The sequence below is a fragment of the Alosa alosa genome, chromosome 4, assembly GCF_017589495.1.
Source record: "Alosa alosa isolate M-15738 ecotype Scorff River chromosome 4, AALO_Geno_1.1, whole genome shotgun sequence".
Taxonomy (NCBI): domain Eukaryota; kingdom Metazoa; phylum Chordata; class Actinopteri; order Clupeiformes; family Clupeidae; genus Alosa; species Alosa alosa.
In genome coordinates this window covers 1,925,330-1,947,522 of record NC_063192.1, presented here as the reverse complement: position 1 = coordinate 1,947,522, position 22,193 = coordinate 1,925,330, and the positions used below count along the sequence as shown (strand labels likewise).

At 39.6% G+C, this 22,193-nt stretch overlaps 1 protein-coding gene across 2 annotated transcripts in view; it reads right to left on the bottom strand.

Moving 5' to 3' along the window:
• Positions 1-482: 482 nt before the first annotated feature.
• LOC125292787 (protein disulfide isomerase Creld1) overlaps positions 483-22,193 on the bottom strand; it is a 64,295-nt gene continuing 42,584 nt past the window's right edge. For both annotated transcript variants that reach the window (XM_048240211.1, XM_048240212.1), the window contains exons 7-11: positions 21,231-21,326; positions 17,507-17,590; positions 17,135-17,230; positions 1,094-1,234; positions 483-734 (exon numbers count right to left, since the gene is read on the bottom strand). In XM_048240211.1, coding sequence (XP_048096168.1) covers positions 502-734; positions 1,094-1,234; positions 17,135-17,230; positions 17,507-17,590; positions 21,231-21,326 — 650 coding nt within the window. In that variant the 3' untranslated portion in view covers positions 483-501. The remainder of the gene's footprint in view (positions 735-1,093; positions 1,235-17,134; positions 17,231-17,506; positions 17,591-21,230; positions 21,327-22,193) is intronic.

Genomic DNA, 22,193 nt, shown 5'->3' with positions numbered 1-22,193 from the left:
AATATTAACAAACCACCTCTTCTGTATCGCTTGCTTTAAAGGTGCTATGCAGAGAGTTCTGTCGGCTTTGAGTTGTTACAGCCACCTGTCACTCTTCCATTGACTTGAATTGTTTTTAACACAGTGCCACAAGTGGTACAAAGTGACTTTGCATGAGAGTCAGGCCGACACTTAACTAGTTTGCATGTTAAATTCACTGGATATCTGAGCACAGGGCATATATGTTTTGACATTATGTCAAAACGGTTGTTTCTTCACATTCTGTTGATCTTTCTAAATTTTTCAAATCTCCACATAGAACTTTGAGCAGGCAAATTGCAGCATTAAATGTTTAACATGTTAAACACTTACTTCCTCTCAGGTTTTCGTTACCAAGATTTTTTTACTAACCAAAAGTAAAGATGCACTTCACTTGCATCCTTAAAAGCATGTTCTAAACCCAAACTTCATTTACTTGCCAACTGAAACTTTTACAAGAGGTCTTTCTTTCATGGTATTTTTTTAATTACCGGGCGAACGTCCTTTAAGTATCCCATCCAACATGCGATCCCCCTTTTCTGATATCCAATAACCAGCCATGGCTGCGACACCACCAATGAAAATAGCAGTGAAGACCATGTCACCCTTTGCTGCCAATGTGGCAAGGGCACAGATGACCACACCAAAGAACATCTGCTGCAAGACCAAGACTTCGTCATCTGTCATGTCATCAAATAATCCCTTCTCTGGCCCAGCTAGACAGAAAAAGGAAGACAGAGAATGTGTCATCACAGCGGTCATTCAATATATGTTTAAATGTCATCAGCTATTTCTCAATAATTAAGTTGTATACCTTAAAGGAGTGGCTCCTTTAAAGCCACTCAAATGTGTGTTTTACTTCAGATGTTTATGTGTACAGTAATTCACACTACACATTTCAATTTGTTGCAATTGCTATGCTCATATTGTATGTTCGAATTGCTCATACGTCAAGATAGCCAACAAAAATAAATCAATTAAATGAAGGAATTTCAACAAATGGCCAATGAAATTACGTTAAAATTACCTTCACTTAATCCTAAAATGCTCACATACATCCTGTTTGTATACTCACTGGGTAGTATGTTTTCCACACATATACTGTCTCTTCGAATGAATCCTTCAGCACACTCACAGCGGAATGAACCCTCCTCATTTATGCAGGCCTCATTAAGACCTGGGCATGCAATGGCACGCTCATTGCACTCATCAACATCTAAGAGTTGGAGCAAGACAAAACGTGTACTTACTATATAAAGGTATGAAATACATAGCAAACATTACAAATATTGAACATTTCAGCATTTTCAGTGATATCTTGACCATTTCAATGATCCAAATGCATCACAAAGACTTGTGATCTTGTGTTTGATGCATAACCAAAGGACTCCAAACTGCACACCCCCCCACCCCCCATGAGAAAATCATAGGTAATGCACTCCACCGCCATGGCCTCTATGCAAACTCATTCCGCATGACTTTATTACTGAAATATGTCGAAGCTCGTCAAAAATGTGCTACACAACATTTGGACAAGCCTATGAAATATTAAGAGAATGGATTCTGGTCAGAGAGCAACATTAAAGCAACACTAAAACACTTTTTCTCTGTCGCATGCACACTATTTGTTTATCCAGCACTGGCTTTGCAAATAACGATGTCCACACACGGTAGAGTATGTTGCATGATTTTATGAAGGTATGATGTATTGTGACATCAGAAGCAAGTCAAACGTCTCATTCCATTGAACTACAGATCCGCTACCCAATCTGGCAAACTTACACAGTGCGGTTATAGCTGATAGAGGGCCGCGAAGCGAATGCAGAAGTGCCGTTCACCCTGTTACAAGTTGACGAACCACTGAAACGATTTTGGAAACATTATTTGAAGGTACAGAAAACTCTTTAGTGTTGCTTTAAACTTTTTGGATGTAATACTAAACACCATATTTGGAGGAGAAATACCATATCAACAGTGAGGTTTGAAGGTAGGCTGGGTGAACTCAGCCTGATCTGACGGCGGTTTCTTTTTCGCTTAGGCTGGTCATCTGTGCATCTTTTTCTGTTGCCTCCACATTTTGCTGGGACCAATCTCAAGCTGGCTTATCCACCTGGCGCGCTATTGGCAGGTTTAAAACGATGACGATAGCGGGAGAGCCGGGAGTTTTCGCGTCGCTCTGCAAACGTCACCTGGTTTGTTGGTCAGATTGGTGTTGCGTACAGAGTCATTTGAACTATGCCTGTTAATCATGCCTCTTGTGCAGTAGAAAATACATAGCGGACTCCCCAGACTAATGTTCAATCTTAAAAGATTGAGCTTGGTCTGGGGCCAGACTAGTTTGGAGGTGGAGGCGTCATGGTGTGGGGCTGTTTTTCAGTTGAAGGAATGATGAATGGAGTCATTTTGTTCTGGGATAATCTTGCCATCCACCAGGATGATGAAGATGAGACATGGCGAGACCTTCCAGCGCAGGACAATGATCCAAAGCATTCAGAAAAGGAAACTCAATAGGTTTCAGAGAAAGGAAATCAAGGCCCTTAAAGATACTTAAAGATACGTTGAGGCTGAAAGTATTATATGGTCATTTACCCAGGTGGATCTTAGCCTGGGTGTTCCCATGCTGCCTTGCGCGCGATTTGATTCACGCTGCTAAGGCAGCCTGGAGACCATGGAGCAAATTTTCGCCTGAGATAGGGAACGATCACAGAACAAGGGGGAAAGCAAGACGATGATGAGCTATGCACAAACACATTTGATAGACATCCGTGGCACCCAATAAACGGATCTGGGCATTTTTTTCAAATACGAGAAAATTAACGTTTGGTTCCCAGACCACGTCTCATTGAGAAGTGGTGGCGCTAGCCAGGCTATTTATTGGGATGTCTATCAAATGCGTTTGTGCATAGATCATCATCGTATGTATGTGCGTGAATGTGTGCAAACACTTGTGGTTCACATGCACAAGTGGCAACATGACAACATGAACTGACAACATGAACTGTGTGTGTGTGTGTGTGTGTCTGTTTGTGGGTGTGAGTGTTTCTGTGTGCGCGTACATGCATGTGCGCGCAAACATTGGTGGTTCACATGCACATGTGGCAACATGACAACATGAACTGTGTGTGTGTGTGTGTGTGTGTGTGTGTGTCTGTTATTCTGTTATTCTCCCATGATCTGTAACCTTCCACACCCTATGACCTGAAAAGGGGGATTTGAAAGTATTGTAAATCAGCTTTATATGGTCATTTACCCAGGTGGATCTCATGTGTGTATCTTTGTCTGTATGCAGTGTCCTGTATCTTATCAGAATTCACTGAGAGCCTGGCTCGGGACCTTTTGCTTATCACTAGGTGTGAAACGTCAACGTTTAACGTGTAAAAACAGTATTAAGTATAACTTACTTAAGCGTAAGAGACTTGTTTTGTATAGTCAGAGAATACTGGTGAAACCCATGGGGTTACCCATGGGCTGACACAAACATGTTTGTCTCCCTTGAGGGGCACTGGCCCCTCATTGAAAAGAATAAAAGCCTGTATCCTGATTTTCCATCGTCCTGACTGAGTCTCCAGAGAAACATGGTAGTAAGAAATATGCTATCAAGGCCTACTAAATGGCTTGGGCGACTGTAGCAAGATAACAAGGTAGCCAGATACCATAATTGGCCGTGTTAACTTGCTACAATCATAATAACATATATTAGCTGACTTCTTTTAATAGTATAAGTTAAATAAATTTCACCGCACGCCAGCAGCAGGTTCGTGGTGCAAGTGATGACTGGTTATCATGCAAGCATAGGGCTGGGCGATAAAACGATAGCGATATATATCACGATTAGCGTTCGAAAATCGATTGCACAATCGATTGGACCAACCAACAAGTTTTGAAAACTAAAATAGGGAATCGATTTTAACCTTAATATGTACACTTCATTTTAAACTAATTGAACAAATAAAAAAGATAGATGTAACAAAACCCACAAACAAGCAGAAAAAGAAAATAAAGAATTCTGAAAGTGCAGTAGGCATTGCGAAAGCTAAAAAGAAAGTTCACACCAATTTTATGCACCGGAAACAACTGTTTCAATCGGCTGCTCTGCTGCTGGTCTTTTGCCAAAAAATGAAGGACAACGTGATAAGCCCTAATAACTTGAGGTTTTGGGTAGATCAAACTATGGAGAAGGACAAAGTGGTATGCAAACTGTGCAGTCATGAGTTCCTACATAGGCGAAATTTGTTTGACAGTTTTAATCGTTAAAACAGCCACGTTGAAGTCTGCAGTAATGTTTTTCACTGATGTTATGGCAGTCCACTCTGCTTATTGTTTTTCGAGAATGTCCCATGTCCCACTCCCGTGTGGCTCCTGTGTGACTTGTGCGTCTTCAAGCGCCCTCTTTACGTTCGTCCTAATGCCTATTAGTTGTCTGTGGAATGGCCTATATTTGCAGTTGAAAATGGAAACGTCTTTAGACATAGAAAATCGATTTTACAATCGATTCAATGAACACTTATGTTTCAAAAATCAAACCGGATTTTTTCACAAAAGTGACAGCCCTAATCACGATAGACATCGATAATCGATATCAATAAAAAATATGTTCGATAAAACATTCAATAATTAAAAGCAACACACACCTCCCGCCTTACTTTGTCCATAAATAGGCTATATCTTGCATTGTAGGTAGTATGTTCAACTCTACCAGAGTAGGCGATAGAAGTAGGCCTACCTTAACTCTCATTGAGTACTTGCCCTGTGCACTCTCGCTCTCTCTCCCTCTCAACAGGCGGTGCATCCCTCCTCAGCATGCATGCACATTTAATCCAAACATTCACAATCGTGCAAGACGACTGGCTAAATTGCTATTAAATCCGGTTAGCATCATTAGCACACTGCACAAATTTGTTCAAAACTGTTGCATTCAAGTTCACTGCTAAGTTCTTATTATCTCAATCCCGAAGTAGGCTAAATGGAAAAGACTCAAAGGGCCTGTCCCAAGGAGAACAATTATTCATCTGAAACTTAAACACACGTGGGGAAACTGAATAGTCCAACCAGTAGACTATGATAAACTAACCAATTAAGCTACTTTGTTTACAATATTTCCAGGCTTCAACCAGTGCTGCTTTTCATTCAGACTTATGTGCACATTTATTTATTTGAGTGTTTTTCATGATTGTGTTGACATTTCTTTTCCCTGTTTGCTTTAAGTGATAACTGAGGTGATTAAAATCAGAGGAAGGTTAAAATAACTTTATGAAGTTTAAAATAAAATAAGTTTAAAATAAAAGTGTTTAAATTGAACTTTTTTTCCTTCTGTGAAATAGGTTTAAAAAAAATCAATAATGATCAATATCTGATATAAAACACTTATATCGTGATACAGTTTTCAGCCATATCGCCCAGCCCTATGCAAACAGTTTAATTTGGTAGCGGTTCGATACCCACGTGGAGTTAATATTACGCAATTTAGGTATTTATTTTTTTTGTGACATACAGTGGGCATCGCTTTCAAATGGCCACTTCAGTCGCGCATTACGAGGCGTGAAGCTGCGTGAAGCTTTAGTACCACTTTCAGCCACTGTGCGTCGCTCTGCCACTGTACATCGCTCTGTCAGTAGCCTGACTGCCGCCCCTTCTGAAAAAGCAGGAGGCTACCTTTAAACATAATTGTTACCGAGAGGAATCCCAGCCTACGAATTCAATAACAAAATAAATCATGCATAATTAAACATTACCTCGATTAAGGCTACTTGGGTATGGCTTAAGGCTTGACTACACGGTGGTAGCGAAAATCGAAATCTGCTTTTGATAGCCTACGGTGCCGCTCCATAAAACGAAAAAATATCTTAATTTGCTGTCTACGTTATTGTCAGTGTTGGGGGTAACGCAACTATGCAAATCAAAACAGTGTCTTGTGTGATAAGAGACAGTAGAGAATTCTCAGAATTCAGAATTAATCTGTAGCTTCTGCAAAACAATGTTGTTGGCGATTTAATATCTAGCGACATTTTTAACAGGCTAGACAACTATGACCCACGTTAATTTGCCCTACTTCTTGACTGCAATGTAGTCAATTGACTGCTTGACATGTCATTTTTCTTTTTCTTTACAATAAACAAATACATCTGCTTTATGCCGCAGAATTACATTCATATTTGGCTGACTTCTGTAGACGCGCCACTTCCCTCCCCATATTCCAAGATTAAGATAGTAGCCTATACAAAAAGTACTTCATACTACCATAAAAATTAAACTTTGACGAACGTTTCGATGTGTCGATGTTTTTGACTAACGAACATCGAAACATTAGTCAAAGTTTAATAATGTTCTGCACCTTTTACTAAAGAATAAAGAAAATTAAGAAGACATCTGAGCTGCACCGGCGTCTCTCCTTCTCTCTAACACTTTTTGGCTTTGGCTAAATATTTCTAAAATCATTTGAGTTTCACTAGTCACATGTTGTAACAAGGAACACTTGTTATTGAACTAATAACAGACGTGTGTCGAAAATTTACTTTATTTTCCATACGGAGAAATAACATATGCAGAGTCTAACCAAGGTCAATCTTGCCAAAAAAAAACTCAAACCTGAAAACACGAGGCAAAAGTGCAAAACATCACAAAACTAACACGCACATATTTTTGTATTGCAATCATTGTAGCCTACAGTTGTAACAGCGCGTAATAGTCGTTTTACTCCCCGTATGCGCTCATTATAAAGAACGTTTAACGTGTCCCAAAAACAGCTATCAACTAATCACCAAACGTCTTATAAAAAAGTATTGCCAGGAGCAACACCTTGCAAAAAATTATAACAATAGGCCCAGGCCTTTATATGTCTCTGCTCCTGCCTAGATTCGAACTCAAAACTGCCTGAAAGTTGCAGAACTGTTCTGGAAATACGCGCATTAATCCACTCGACCGTCAGACAACGCTATCTGCTTCGAGTAGGCCTATTGGGTAGGACTGTAGCCTACACTGGTTGCTGTGGCACAGTCTGGAGTGACCGAATGCGTTTTCCTTTGTCATATGAATGCTGTCATTTTGTTAACATTACTGTTAAGGAGATGCTGTAGGCAAAGACTATATTTAACATCGTTTGTGTAGTAAAACAAATCAGAACTATTCACGAGGTTTCTGGGCAGCATATTTATGTTCTGTTAGCAAGCGAACTTCTCATGACTGCCGACAAAGTAGCCTACTGCCAGCTGACGAAGCGCTCATTTTAAAACATTACTGACACTATACAATCAAGACATCTTGCCACTGAATCCAAAACTATGTTTAACATTATGTACGAAGCTTATAGGCTACAGTGGACTAGCATGTTGCAGGGGCTGCTAAAAACACAGAGAAACGCAATGAAAACTCGGCCAATTACAGCCCTTGCTGTCGAATGCTCCGTCCGGTTCGACCGTGGAACGCCACAGCGGACTATGCTGCCCCCAAGCGGCTGCAGTTGTACTCACATTTCACCCAGCTGCGTGAATCACCTTGATGGTGAATGAAGTGTCAATTCTTAACTGGGACCCACTGTATGGCTCTCCTTTTGGGACATCGAAAACTTATATTTTTAATAGGGTAGACTACCATCGGAGATGCTGACTTGCAAAGGCCTCGGGATAACACTTTATCTCCACTATCATCAGTCATGCCCCTTGATCAAAGTGGGGAATGAAATAAAAGTTTGAGAACCAGTGGCTTAACAAGTTACCTGCAGTCCAGAACACACAGAGTCTGTTGCAATATTCTGATGATATCGGCAAATGTTTGTTTTCCAAAGTAAGAATTTCACTTCACCATGCACCTTCGACAATGAATAGCTCATTACACTTGTTACTGTTAAACGTAGGCCTAACTGGTGTCATTACAAACATTATTCTGTGTCCTAAAACTGGCCTATTTTATGGCATTGTGTCATGTAAGTTTGTTGCAAAATCTAGAGAAATGTGTGAGGTGGTCAGCGGGGGACAATTGAGACACACATTGGATTGTGTTATTCCACACTATACATTCCACACTATCCACAGCTGTGGTATCAGGGGCAGGAGGATCACTGTTAGCGCAGGCTTTATATAACATTCTTCATCAGAAGGCCTCGAATGCAGGCTTGCCCAAAATAAAGGCCTGTGGTTTGCGCAGCCTACAGTAAGTAGGTTAAATAACAGACCCGCCACAATGTGCGGTATGATGCTTTTTTACGAGCAAGATGTTTTTGGTGCCCTACGCACACTGCATGTTCTTAAGATTTTAGCTTGGAGTTTTCTCTTAAAAGTTATTCACAAAGCCTTTCAGACCTACTCTTGGTAAAGAAAAATGACAACTCCTAAAGTAGGAGTGAGTCTTCGTTGCTATGGATGACGTCATTACTCATGCACAAGCTTGACTGAAGTGGCCACCTTGATTGGCTGACGATTGTAACGTGGGAATGATTACAAACACCTGCCTTACAATGATGAGTGACAGATGACAGGTCGGAGAATGCATGCGCTACACAAGTAGTGCGAAGGACGGAAGATGATTAATAACTGAATAAAAAGGCCTAGCCTAAATGAATAAAGAGTAAGGCAAAACAAATAGCCTAGTAGTCTAATGAAACATAGGCCTATGGATTGATGCAGTACCTTTGCAACATTATTAAATTAATCTGTCACCATATGCCTAGGCTACGTTTGCAAAGAGAACATTTTAATTTGATTCACAATTAAACGTTACATTTAATTTACATGTTAACAATGAGTAGTTTTGGTTGTTGTTGGTGGCGTTATTGCATCCCTTTTATGAATGCAAAATTGTTCCCTCGCGATTGGAAGCACCTGTTGCCGCGATAGGCTACGATTTCAAAACATCGCGAACGTAAAATGCCACAAAAGCTGTTTATGAATAGGTCTTAGTGAGTTAGGAGTCCTCTCGACTTCTTTTAAGCTGTCCCAGACTTAGGTGCTACTTTTAGGTCTAAAATGCTTCGTGAATTACTTTTTATGAAAAAAATTAGGAGTCCTAAAGTTAGGAGTGACACGCCCATTATTTTTAAGAGTTGCTCCTAAATTCGCCAGTTAGGAGCTACTTTTAGCCTTAAAATTCTTTGTGAATACGGCCCCTGAATAAAAAGGCCTAACCTAAATGAATCAAGAGTAAGGCAAAACAAATAGCCTAGTAGCCTAATGAAACATACGGATTGATGTAGTATCTTTGTAACATTATTAAATTATTCTGTTACTATGCCTACGTTTGCAAAAGAGAACATTTTAATTTGATTCACAATAATGTTACATTTAATTTACATGTTGACAATGATTAGCCTAGTTTTGGTTGTTGTTGGTGGCGTTATTGCATGTTAGTTATGCCTACAATGCAAAATTGCTTCCTCATGATTGGAAGCTCCTGTAGCTGCATAGGATTTCAAAACACAGCAAAATGCCGCAGGTTTGTGAATAGGTCTGTGAGTTAGGAGTCCTCTCGACTTCTTTTAAGCTGTCACAGAGGTGGGAAGGTGTGATTTGTTGGGGGCAGGGCCAGATTAACTGGGCACAAATGTCTGATGGCCCCCCTGCCCCCCAGCCAACGTGAATCGGGTGGTCAGTTAATAGGCCTATATCGTGAAGATTTTTCTTGCCATCTAAAGCCCTCCTTATACTGACAGACTTTGGAAAGATTTGAAAAGACTACAGTCTCAGACCCTCTCACATCTAAGTCATAGACTATGATTTTGCAATGACTAGGGATCTTGCAGGGTCACTATTTACAAGACTGCAACTAGATTCCTTTAAATTATTACCCATCGTGCAATAGATAAACAGGAACTGAAATGATAGCCTACTAAACTCAAAGTCGTATTTTCGTGTTTCTGCAGCATTGTTTCATGCGTGACATCCCTAACCGATATAGAGTTGTTCTGTCACGTGGAAGAGCCGACTAAATATGTATAAGAAATTACAAATATTATAAGAATAACAAATAATCATATAGGCTACTGCTGCCTACTTTGCCCCTTCCTGTTTGGTGTTGGAGAGAGGTCACTATTGGTTTTTATAGTTTTAACTAGAAAAGGACTGACTCCGACTGACTTAAAACCGCTAAGATTGGCAACTAACACAAACGATCTAGTTGACGGGAGCGCGCCGCGATTCTAGTACAACCCATGATTTCTGTCCGACTTTGGAAATTTAGTCGCCGACTGTGAAAACAGACCAAAATCGTACAATGTAAGGCCACCATAAGGCACGAGCGCATCTGTGAGGCCAAGCCTCACCAAGTAGCTCGTTTGTTTACAACTAACATTCCATTTAATTGCTTTATAGGCTATGCCGAAATAGTTTTTCAACATTTTGAATATTAGTGTCGGGTGAATTAGGAAATGTTCTCAAAGTAGCCTTATGGCTGAAAGCTGCTTGGGATCCCCCCCGTCAAGCAATATAACCATACAAACGCGCTTCCTGCACTCATTGTTTCAAAAGGAGTAATTTTGGCTTTGTCAGAACTGAAGAGCTGTGGACAGCACGGCACAGCATGCCCAATGAAAATAAATTAACGCAACGCAACACAACACAGACCCCGCTTCTCTCACGTCAGTCACTGACATGAACGAAACACAAAACCCGGTTCTCTCACGGCAGTCACTGACAGTAGCCTAGAATAAATGCATCGGGAAAAAAACTTCCCCATGACAAAGACATCGTAAAACACTGAAAGTTAATATTTTGTCACTAGCAACATTCATCTGTCCTTTGTCAAATGTGTTATGTTCCAAGTAGCCTAGTGCGTAATTCTGCTTCATAAAGGTGAACAAATATATTTGGTTATTTCACAGAAAAATATAAATAGCGAGTTAGGGTCTACAGTGCAGAGTTGGTAAGTTATGGTAGGCCAACTTGGAGTGAACATACAAACAGGGGAAATTCTTTCTCTAGTAGCTGAGTAGCCTGATGGTAGGCAGGTGCGCATGTATAAGGCCGAACATGCAAGCGCCAATGAATCGTGCTCTCACGACAATCACGGCGTTAAACTTAAATACAGTGGGTCCCAGTTAAAAATTGACACTTCATTCACGATCATGGTGAATGGTGAAATGTAAGTACAACTGCAGCCGCTTGGGGGCAGCATAGTCCGCTGTGGAGTTCCACGGTCAAACCAGACGGCGCATTCGACAGCAAGGGCTGTGATTGGCCGAGTTTTCAGTGCGTTTCTCTGTGTTTTTAGCAGCCCCTGCAACATGCTAGTCCACTGTAGCCTAAGGCTTGTACATAATGTTAAACATAGTTTTGGATTTAGTGGCAAGATTTCTTGATTGTACAGTGTCTGTCTCTCAGTAATGTTTTAAAATGAGAGCTTCGTCAGCTGGCAGTAGGCTACTTTGTCGGTAGTCATGAGAAGTTCGCTTGCTAACAGAACATAAATATGCTGCCCAGAAACCTTGTGAATAGTTCTGATTTTTTTTACTACACTAACGAGGTTGAAATATAGACTTTGCCTACAGCATCTCCTTAACAGTAATGTTAACAAAATGACAGCATTCATATGACAAAGAAAAACGAATTCGGTCACTCAAGACTGTGCCATAGCAACCAGTGTAGGCTACAGTCCTACCCAATAGGCCTACTCGAAGCAGATAGCGTTGTCTGACGGTCGAGTGGGTTAATGCAGTGTTTCTCAAACTTTTTCAGATGGAGGACCACTTAACCAATAAAAAATGCATGGACCACCTAGCTAAAAAAAAATAGATTAGACCTACTTCAACAGTATATCAGCACAATAGGCCTACTCACTGAACCACCTTGCTTATTGTATTTTCACTTTGCTTATTGTGTCAGAGGATTCATATGATTTAAACTGGCATATCTTACATAGACAGTGTTGCAGAACTGTTTGGATTTACATACAAGTTGGTTCAATATTGCAAACAACTCATCTAGCCTATATCATATTTTACCACGTCTGCTCGCGGAACACTTGGGATAGCTTGCGGACCACCAGTGGTCCCCGGACCACACTTTGAGAAACACTGGGTTAATGCACGTATTTCCAGAACAGGTCTGCAACTTTCAGGCAGTTCTGAGTTCAAATCTAGGCAGGAGCAGAGCCATATAAAGGCCTAGGCCTATTGTTATCATTTTTTGCAAGGTGTTGCTCCTGGCAATACTTGTTTATAAGACGTTTGGTGATTAATTGATAGCTGTTTTTGGGACACGTTAAACGTTCTTTATAATGAGCGCATCCGGGGAGTAAAACGACTGTTACGCGCTGTTACAACTGTAGGCTACAATGGTCGCAATACAAAAATATGCGCGTGTTAGTTTTGTGATGTTTTGCACTTTTGCCTCATGTGTTTTCAGGTTTGAGGGCTTTTTTGGCAAGATTGACCTTGGTTAGACTCTGCATATGTTATTTCTCCGTATGGAAATAAAGTCAATTTTCGACACACGTCTGTTATTAGTTCAATAACAAGTGTTGCTTGTTAAAACATGTGACTAGTGAAACTCAAATGATTTTAGAAATATTTAGCCAAAGCCAAAAAGTGTTAGAGAGAAGAGAGATGGTGCAGCTCAGATGTCTTCTTAATTTTCTTTATTCTTTTAGTAAAGGTGCAGAACATTATTAAACTTTGACTAACGTTTCGATGTTCGTTAGTCAAAACATCGACACATCGAAATGTTAGTCAAAGTTTAATAATGTTCTGCACCTTTTACTGAAGAATAAAGAAAATTAAGAAGACATCTGAGCTGCACCGCATCTCTCCTCTCTAAAATATCTGTCCTGGCCTGGTTGCAACGGATTGTGGCCAAACGACAGAAGCTGGAGAACCCTCCTTTGTCTACCAAAAGTGTTACTTTGTGCCCCGCAAGGCCCCCACTGCTTGTGAAAGAAGGGGATGGGGAGGGGGACTTAACGTGAAAAAGCTTAATGTCACAAAACGGCAACGAGTCGTTTTAGGCTACAGGCCTTCATAATGGTAGGCTACAGGAAGTGGGGGAAGGGTATGGGATGACCAGAGCCGTCATCTATCGTCTTTCCAGGCACACAGCTCGTTATATAGCCTATCGACTGCCTTAACAGATAGGCTTTGCTCTTGGGTTTGGCCTTCCAGCGAACTCAATGCTCTTGTTGCTTGCAGTTTGTTAAATAAAGGATGCAGATTACATTATTTATTTCTGATTAATTGCGTCTTTTGATGTATTTTGCAACATTTGCTTGTTAGGCTGGGCTACTGTCAATGTCCTGTACAGGTCAATGTTCAACAATTGCTGGTGTAGGCCTAGGCTATTAATCAATTAGGGACTGTTCATTATTTATTTAATTAAGGGGCTACCGGAGGAGTTTTGGGAGCGTTAGTCAAAAAAGATGTGACCCTCCCTCGCCAGCAAGAATTTTTTCTATGACCCTCCAAAGTGATTGAGAAAAAACACATGACCCTCCCCAGTCCCAACAATTTATTGATGCCTTAGGCTACTGGGTCAATTTGGGAGCTTGCATGCTACGACTCCTTCCTTGAAATGCCTTGAAAAGGCTGTCGTTTGCACAATTTCACAAATAATCACCAGGACCGAAATAAACCTGTCAACTTTTCCCGGGTTTATCGCGTATTTTAACTTTTTCCTCGCTGTCTTAGGAGGAGCTGCAGGGCCGCGAGGGGATGCGAGGCCCTGTGCGAACTTGACAGATGCAAAGCCCTTTTCACTTACGTGCATGAAATCATGCGATAGCTTACTTTACACATAGCCAAGGCTACCGTCGGTGTATTTTAATAGCAGCCTAGTCTAATAAGCTACACCAGCTTGCCTTTAAGAGGGGAAATTCAATTGTATAGCCTATAACATTAGCTGAGTCACATATTTGGCCATATGGTGTTTATCATAGGCTACATCACGAAACCAAATAGTGTAACAAAGGCGAACACTTTAACAGGGGGAATTAATTGGGCATGAATCATTGTGCTGAACGGTATTTGTCAATGAGCAGAAACACACACAACATTCAAACTATTGATAAGATGTACTGGTCTGTATCTATAGGCTAACATTGGACAAATAAATGACACTGACTCGCCATATCCTGACTCAGGAAAAAAAACATTTTCTTGCTTTGCCGCAAACTCAGCAATGAAATCACAGGCCAGTTTGCAGGTAGCCTAACATCTTTTTCATAGAAGGGAGAGCCCAGTCTCTCCTGTGACATGGAGGTGCATAAAATAGTTTTTAATAGCCTGTTCAACTTGAAAAGCTTCGTTCTCCCGATGCCAGTCACTGATCGCTTAATTTCAAAGTTCGGAAAGCTTCATCTTTTAAGTTTTAAGTGCAGTGGCCCCTATCTGCCCCTTTGGAATTATATCTCGAGCCTATTATAAGGTCCAGTGCGTTATGTCCTGGGATTGGGATGTGCTCAAAAAGAAAAGAAAAACACTTTTTTATAGATGGTTATGAGGAGCAATGTGAGAGAGAAATTTGATGATCATTGATTGTTGTTTTGGGACGTTAAGCCTTTTCCATAGGCGTCAGTGAAGGAGATTGAAGAATGACCATTTTTTTTTATACGAAAATATTTCTTAACTACAAAAACTCAGTGTCTAAAAACTCAGTGTCATTCAGACTCAACCCTCTTGTTGTTTTATTATCTTTTTCTTTTTGTCGTTGGAACGTTGGCAAGCAGGCATGTTCTTGGGTTGCAATTTAAGTGAAATTTCTACAGTAGGCCTACAACATGCTGTTAGGCTGGGCTACTGTCAATGTACTTGTACAGGTAAATGTTCAACAATTGCTGGTGAACAGGTTTTATAATCAATTAGCTAAATCATTTGTCCAGCTGTTTAAACATTTTTTCGTGCTACATTCAAACGCAAAAGGTGCTTTGATATATTTTTCGTTTGAGCGCCGGCAAGCAGGCATGCTTTGGTTGCAATGAATGAGGATAATTGCTTTTTTGCATTATTTTGAATATGACTCGCTCCAGTCTCAAACAGCATTACTTTTCCACACGCGCTAAGTTCTAACACACATACTAGGCCTATCCTCTCGCTTTCTCTCTCTCCATCCCTGCACACGGTGTTTTCTTAAAGGAGCTGCACCATTTTACAACAATTGCATCTACATTTTCATATTAGCATTTTTGTCAAGTGTAAGCTTAAACTACCGTGATCAATTTAAGTTCCCGCCCCCCCTTTCGTCATGGAAGCAGTAAGTCAGTCGCATCAAAAATAGTAGTGGCACCCAAGTGACACCTTGTGGTTGTTTGTGTCAACTGCAGTTTGTGCCATTTCTGCTGAGAAAATGGGGTGCGTGATTCATGAAGGAACCCGTCCAAACTTAACGGGGACCCACTGTAGGTTAACATCACTCTAAAGTTCGATGATTTGAAGACATCTGTTTCGTTGGAAGTGCAAGGGGGTAGCAACAGGGCAACACAGAGACAGGCCCGATGGCAGGGCTGTTATGAGAGTATTAAAATATGGGATATTCTATGGGGAAACATTAAAACGGCAAGACAGCGGGGAAAGTTAAAATACGTGATAAACACGGAAAAAGTTGGCATGCATTGTTTCGGTCCCCGTGCACAGGGATTATTTGTCATATTATTAATCACATATGATTATTTGTGAAATTGTGCAAACAGGTGCAACACATTTGAAAAGGAAGGACTGGTAGCATGCAAGCTCACGGGAAAGATTGATTTAAGAACGTTATCACAGTGTGTGGCTGTGGCGCAAAGCAGCGCGGGCGGAAGACAACGACAATTGGCAGGGGAGGGTCATGTCTTTTTTAACAATTCTGTCGGACGGTCATTGAACAATTTCTAGCAGGCAAGGGAGGGTCATGGAACTTTTGACTGAAGCACTCAAAATTCCTCCGGTGGCCCCTTCAATAAATAATGAACAGTCCCTAGATTGCTGCTGGGCTATATGTCTTGCTTCATGTCTGTTAACAACTCATTGCCGTCAAACGTGTAGCCCATCTCGCGGTTGCATCCATTACAAACAAACATGCAATGTGAACGTCTGGGAGAGCACTAAATGCTCTACTGAATAAGCATGAAGTCAAATGAAAAACACTCTTTAATAATCAAAAAAATAAACCGCTAATGAAGTAAACTTGTGACCATCAAAAATCGTTTATCGCCTGTAACTCTGTGATAACAGGACGTAACAGGAAGGTATTTGGCTGAGCAACGGAGGTTAATATGCTCTATATTTTGTCCAAATGATGTCGATCATCGTTGCACTCGGAGAAAACCAGAATGTTTAATCTGTCCTACGTTTCTTCTACGGCTGCAAACGGGATTCACTCGCAGTTAACCAAATATTTCTTTATTAGGGCAGGGCAGGCATATTTCTGGCTATTAAATTATTTCTAAACCAGACTGCTAGTCTGTAGTGAAGTCTGTGTAGGGTTTTCCAGGCTCCATTTCTTTTTACGAGACACCCTGCTCACTTGAGACATCTACCGGTTGTTTGGGTTGTTGCAGCGTCGTTGCAGCGTCACTGGAAAAATACAAATTAAAGTCGCGTGATACCGTGTGATCCCGCGCGCGGACCGCGAGTGAAGCTGGCTAAGTCGGAGCACTGCCCACTGTATTCATGGCACAGTGCATGTAGCCGACTACAGACAATTTTGACATTAAAATGCCATGCGTATTTGTATTTGTTAGTCTCTAGTTTATATCAGAAAGTGACAAATCTGCAAGTGGCCACATCTGTCGAAGAAATGCCATCAATCGTGAAACGTCATCAACGCAGCCAGTTAACATGGGAGGCAGTTGACAGGATTTTTCAGGCAGTAAATGCACCCGTTAAGAACCAAACCAGATTTTGTTCAAATCTACACACTAGTGGCTACTGCAAAATGTAAGGTTCATTTATCAAATGTTATTTTGAAGTATTAAAAAACATATTTGTTTTAGAATTTTTGAAAGAAAAGGCCGGAAATTGGTGCTTTTACGATATACTTCATGCAACAAAACTTTGCTTGTTGAAATACTTTGCACTGTGCCCGCCATTTACAGTAAATTGATACCCACTGTGTCAGTTTGGAGCCCTGATGGCCTGCAATAAACAAACAATAACTATAACAACAATCTTGCAGGATATGAAGAACATGTAGAAAAGGAAAAAGCTGAATACTGGAAGGCTTACCAAGGCACTTGGCCCCATTAAGCTTATAACCTCTAGAACACTTCTTGCATCTAGCTGGACCACTGCCCATGCAGCCCACACAAGATTGATCACAACCTAGACAGAGAGACACACACACACACACACACACATACATATATATATATTTATATATATAAATATATATATATATGTGTGTGTGTGTGTGTGTGTGTGTGTGTGTGTGTAGAGAGAGAACGTTTTACACAAGTGATTGCGGCCTTGAATTAACATGTTTATGATCAGTTTTACATTGATACACTCAACTTTTGAATGTATCTTTCATACAATTTGTACAAAACTAAATTTAACTAAAGTTTTTACATTTTTTGTTGGTCTTCCATACTCACTAACCTCTGCACTCATAAGATCCATCTGTGTTGAAACAGTAAGTATTAGATGGACAGCGAGCAAGCTCTGTGCCACATTCATCCACATCTGTAATACACACATTAAAATAGATATGCATCAAATAGAGTTTGGATAAATTATTGCTGAAGATACTGCACACTACATGACAGACCCAAAATATTAATGTCATTCAATACATTTCCTTCTGTCTCCATCAATGGGGTAGATGTGGAAGTAGTTCACTTTTATACCTTGGAGTGCACTTAGGGGGCACTTTACAAGAAAGGACAAAGCTGGCTTTACTTTCTATGGCAACTAAGATCATTCAATGTCTGCAACAAGATGCCAGTCTGTTATATCTAGTGCCATTTTTTATGTAGTGGTGTGCTGGGGATGTGTCATGAAAGCGAGGGATGCTAAAAGACTGAACGGACTTATTAAAAAGCCAGCTCTGTCATATGAACTAATTCGTAACACTTTATAATAACTACACACAATTCATCATTGATTAAGCCTTTGTTACTTATTAGTTAAAGGTTTGTTCATTAGTACAGTGCATGGAAATGCACTGTACTGTTCTTCCTAGGCTTCTTCTTCTTCTTCCGCTGTTCAGCTTGAACCGTTTAACGTAGAAATTTTGTTCAAACTTGGTAATGTAGGTCTTTTTAAGGGCAAAGCTGCTATGTATTTTTTTTTATCTTTGTGACTTTTATACTTTTTAAACTATTAATTAAAAACTACCTGCCGGTCATTATCAGAAAATAAGTCCCGACAGGACATGCTTCGGACAGGACAGGACTCTTGCTTTGTCCTGAAGGGACTTATTTTCTGATAATGACTGCCCTTCTATACATTATCTCGCTTATTACATGGCTACTTGCCAAAACGAAAAAATAAACTCCACATGATATGACTCTTTACATTTATTTGTTACCGTTTCATCGTTGCTTTTGCTGAGAAACAAATAGTTCGCAACACACACTGAATTTGAATCAAAATGTAGCTGATCACTTTCACTTTCAATGAAATTCCATTGCAATAAGCGAATGGACTTCTTGCGGAGTGATATGAAAGTCATTCATTAGAAGCACAAAACCCGTTGCCATTGACAGCGGTGATTATATACATTGCCGGTTTAACAGACCTCCGAACGTTGGGAAGGCCCATTCATTCATGTGAATGGAGCATTCTGCAGCACTCTGAAGAGCCGTGTAATAAGTAACTGTTAAATAATGGAAATATTACTTCATCAAAGAATATTATTGCATCATTTATTAAGTATTAACAATAATTTATAAACATATTTTAGATATAGGCTTATTTACTATGAACAAACCATTTATAACTGTGTGTAAAAATACTTTTATGAGAATTAACATAGGAGCATTTTGCAATAGTTTGCAAATGGTTTATAATGGGGAAATGATTTAATTTATAAGTGGTTGTTTCAAGTATAAATCATGTACTTACAAACATATTCTTGGATAGGCTTATTTACTATAAAAAACATTTATAACTGTGAACAAATGCTTTACTGATGATAAATGATATATGAACAATAAACTACTAATGATGAACAAACCATTAACTAATAAGTAACAAAGGCTTAATAAATGATGAATTGTCTGTAGTTATTATAAAGTGTTACCAACTCATTTGTTTCCCACAAATCACCCACAAGTTTGCTGCAAATCTGCCGCAAACATTCATTTTTTGTAAGGGTAAAGTTTAAAGACATGAAAGGCATAGCCAGTCCACATTCACCAATTTAACCCTTTGTTGACGAACCGTTCACATATCATTCCTCCAGGAACGATGGCATTGCGGTTGTTATGACGACAAAATATACCTCTACAAAGCAAAATATATGCTTTTGACAAGCCTTACTACAATATAGCCAAGCGAAATTCAAATAGTAGTAAGCCAATATAAACCAAATTCATTCCGTTGTTATTAGGTCCTAACACTCTAGTGCACATTGTTTGTATTTCCACAAGAAAGAACTTGTTTCAATAGGAGCTTTGACAACATTCTAAATCATTTTTACACTGATCACTAAATGTATCATAACTTATGAACAGATAAGTATATTTGTTCAAATAAGGTTTTGTCAAATCACCCACAAAATTCACTGCATTTCATATACTCTACATTTTTCTCTTTCTTGTACACAAATATAGCAAAAATGGGTTGTTATGTGAATTAAAACAGATTTTGATGATTTCCGGATATACATTAGGAAAGGATTTTCAGAGACTGCACTCTACTGTATAAAAATTACCCTATGTATTTTACACCATTTTATAGAACTAGACTTTCTTAGTAAAATGATGTATATTTCATTGGTGGGATAAAATATATTCCAGAAATATGTATTTTGTTTGTGAGGTGGTCATTCAGCACTAAAAATGGAATGTTCAGTACAGGCAACAAAGGGTTAATGGTGCAATTTTGTGATGAAACTCAACTAACAACAAAAGGCTGTTCTTATATTTCTTAAATCAGTCATGGGTGTGTTTTAGGCGTAACATCCTTTAAACCAATGAGTATGACATTTGTCATTCCCTTTAACAGCAAGCAGCGCAACTTCAAACAGCGCATCGGTATTTTGATAGTCGGGATTCCACTAATCCTTGCTTTAACAAAACCTGTGACTAGCAGAGTATAGCGTACATGCATCTGCACTCACCTATTATTTGAACTCATAGGCAAAATTAAACTCCACTGTTGTCTCATGGTCAAAACAGTTCTACACAATTAATAACTTTCACTATTGACCTACAAGGTTAAAGGGAGAAAACATAGCCTGAAAAAAGCAACACTTACCCCAATAACGTTCAAATGACTGAATAAAAATCCTAAGGATATTTATCCTGCAGAGGAGTTGCTGCTTACATCTTGTGACAGTGCGTCTTCAGCTGTGCATTATATGCGCCTTTCGCTATAGACCAGGTTTTTATTGGTCAGTGATTTAATGATTTTTAGAGGGTGTACGATAGAGATTTCTTTAGATCATGTGCCAGACCACAGTTTAATAAAAGTGCAGCACATGGCGAATAGTTATAATCCTCACTTCATTGAGTGTAAAATAAGAATAAGCCTTGCGTTGTGCTTTGTGCCACCTTGCGCCGGGTGCACGATATAGCCCCAGGTTTTTAGGCTTGAGGAATGGGGTGAATGAGAGACCATGTTATGACTTTTATGATTCTGAGCATTTTTGCTGTAAAATACTTTTAGGAATAAGAATTTGAATAAAAATGATTACAAAAACATGAAGGTTCCGACAGCTACTAGTATAGGCTTAAACCCTAAATAAAAATAATAACAATAATAATATAATAATTTGTAATATGAACTATGGGTATGTATTAATTTGTATGAATGATATAGTGGGATGGTGAGAACAGATTTTTTTCTATGTGAGCAAAACTACTGGTAACTGGAGACTCGATTATACAACCTTTAATGAGACTCCTGCACTGAGTATCATTTCTTATCCAATCTAACTGACATGCATTGAAACGCGTATGGGAACCATGAAGACTCAACACTAATGTCATAAATGATGACCCACAAGCCCTTCTGTTACGGTATTGTAGCTGAGTAACCCATTTCCTACTTGTCCATTTACAGCAGGACTTAATGAACTGCCTCACTGGTCTGAGGTCTGAGGTAGTTTTGTTCTGAATGTTTTTCTCTGATGTCATTCCTTGTTCTTGATACTCACCTATACATTTGCGGTCATGAAGTATCCATCCTGATTTGCAATCAAGGCAATTGTAATCATGTGGCCCTGTACACTTTCGACATGGGTGGTAGCATGCTGGCAGAGACCGGGAGAGAAAAGGGAGAAGAAACGATAGAGATTACAGTTTTTAAACTAAACTAGGTGTATCACCTGGCAACCATCATGTCATCACCTTCCTAAAATAATGGCATAAATAATTGTTTTCAGGTTTTTCCAGAAAACACAAAAAACGTTTGGGAAAACGTTCAGGTTTCAGAAAACACAAAAATTCCCATTCCCACACATTCCCAGTAGCAAAAGATGAGAAATTATCTGCAAAGGTTACATCCTAAAACAAATACATTTTTATAAAACAAAAGTGATTTGCTTGACCATGTTCTGTCTTTTTGGCACTGGAGTAGCCCATTGACTCAGATGTGACGTGATCAGGTAAGAGGTTTGGACCAAAAACGGCAATGCTGCTTTGCGACTTTGGACTTTTATTTTGACAAGCTCTCATTGCTCTGTCTTCCACATTCATGAAAGTCATGAATGCTTTATGTGCAGTTTATGACAGCTGCTGTGAATGTGTTATGAAATCACCCGTCAAGTAAAGTGTTACCGGAATGTCCAACCGTTCCAGGATACACAAATACGGGTCAGCTAAATGTAGGCTAGTTTACCTCCCAGTAACTCAGTGATTACGAATACTTCACAACTTGTATAGTAAAGTGACATTCGATGTAGACTTCATAAGATATTCATGAAATATTTACAAAGGCTGGAGAGATTAAATTAATTGTATCCAGGTTACACAAATACGATGTTGGACTTTTATTTTGACAAGTTGTCGTCGTTCTGTGTTCCACATTTATGAAAGGTTTGGTATGAATGTTGAGTCATGTCTCATGAAACAGTCATGAATGCTTTATGTGCAGTTTATGACAGCTGCTATGAATGTGT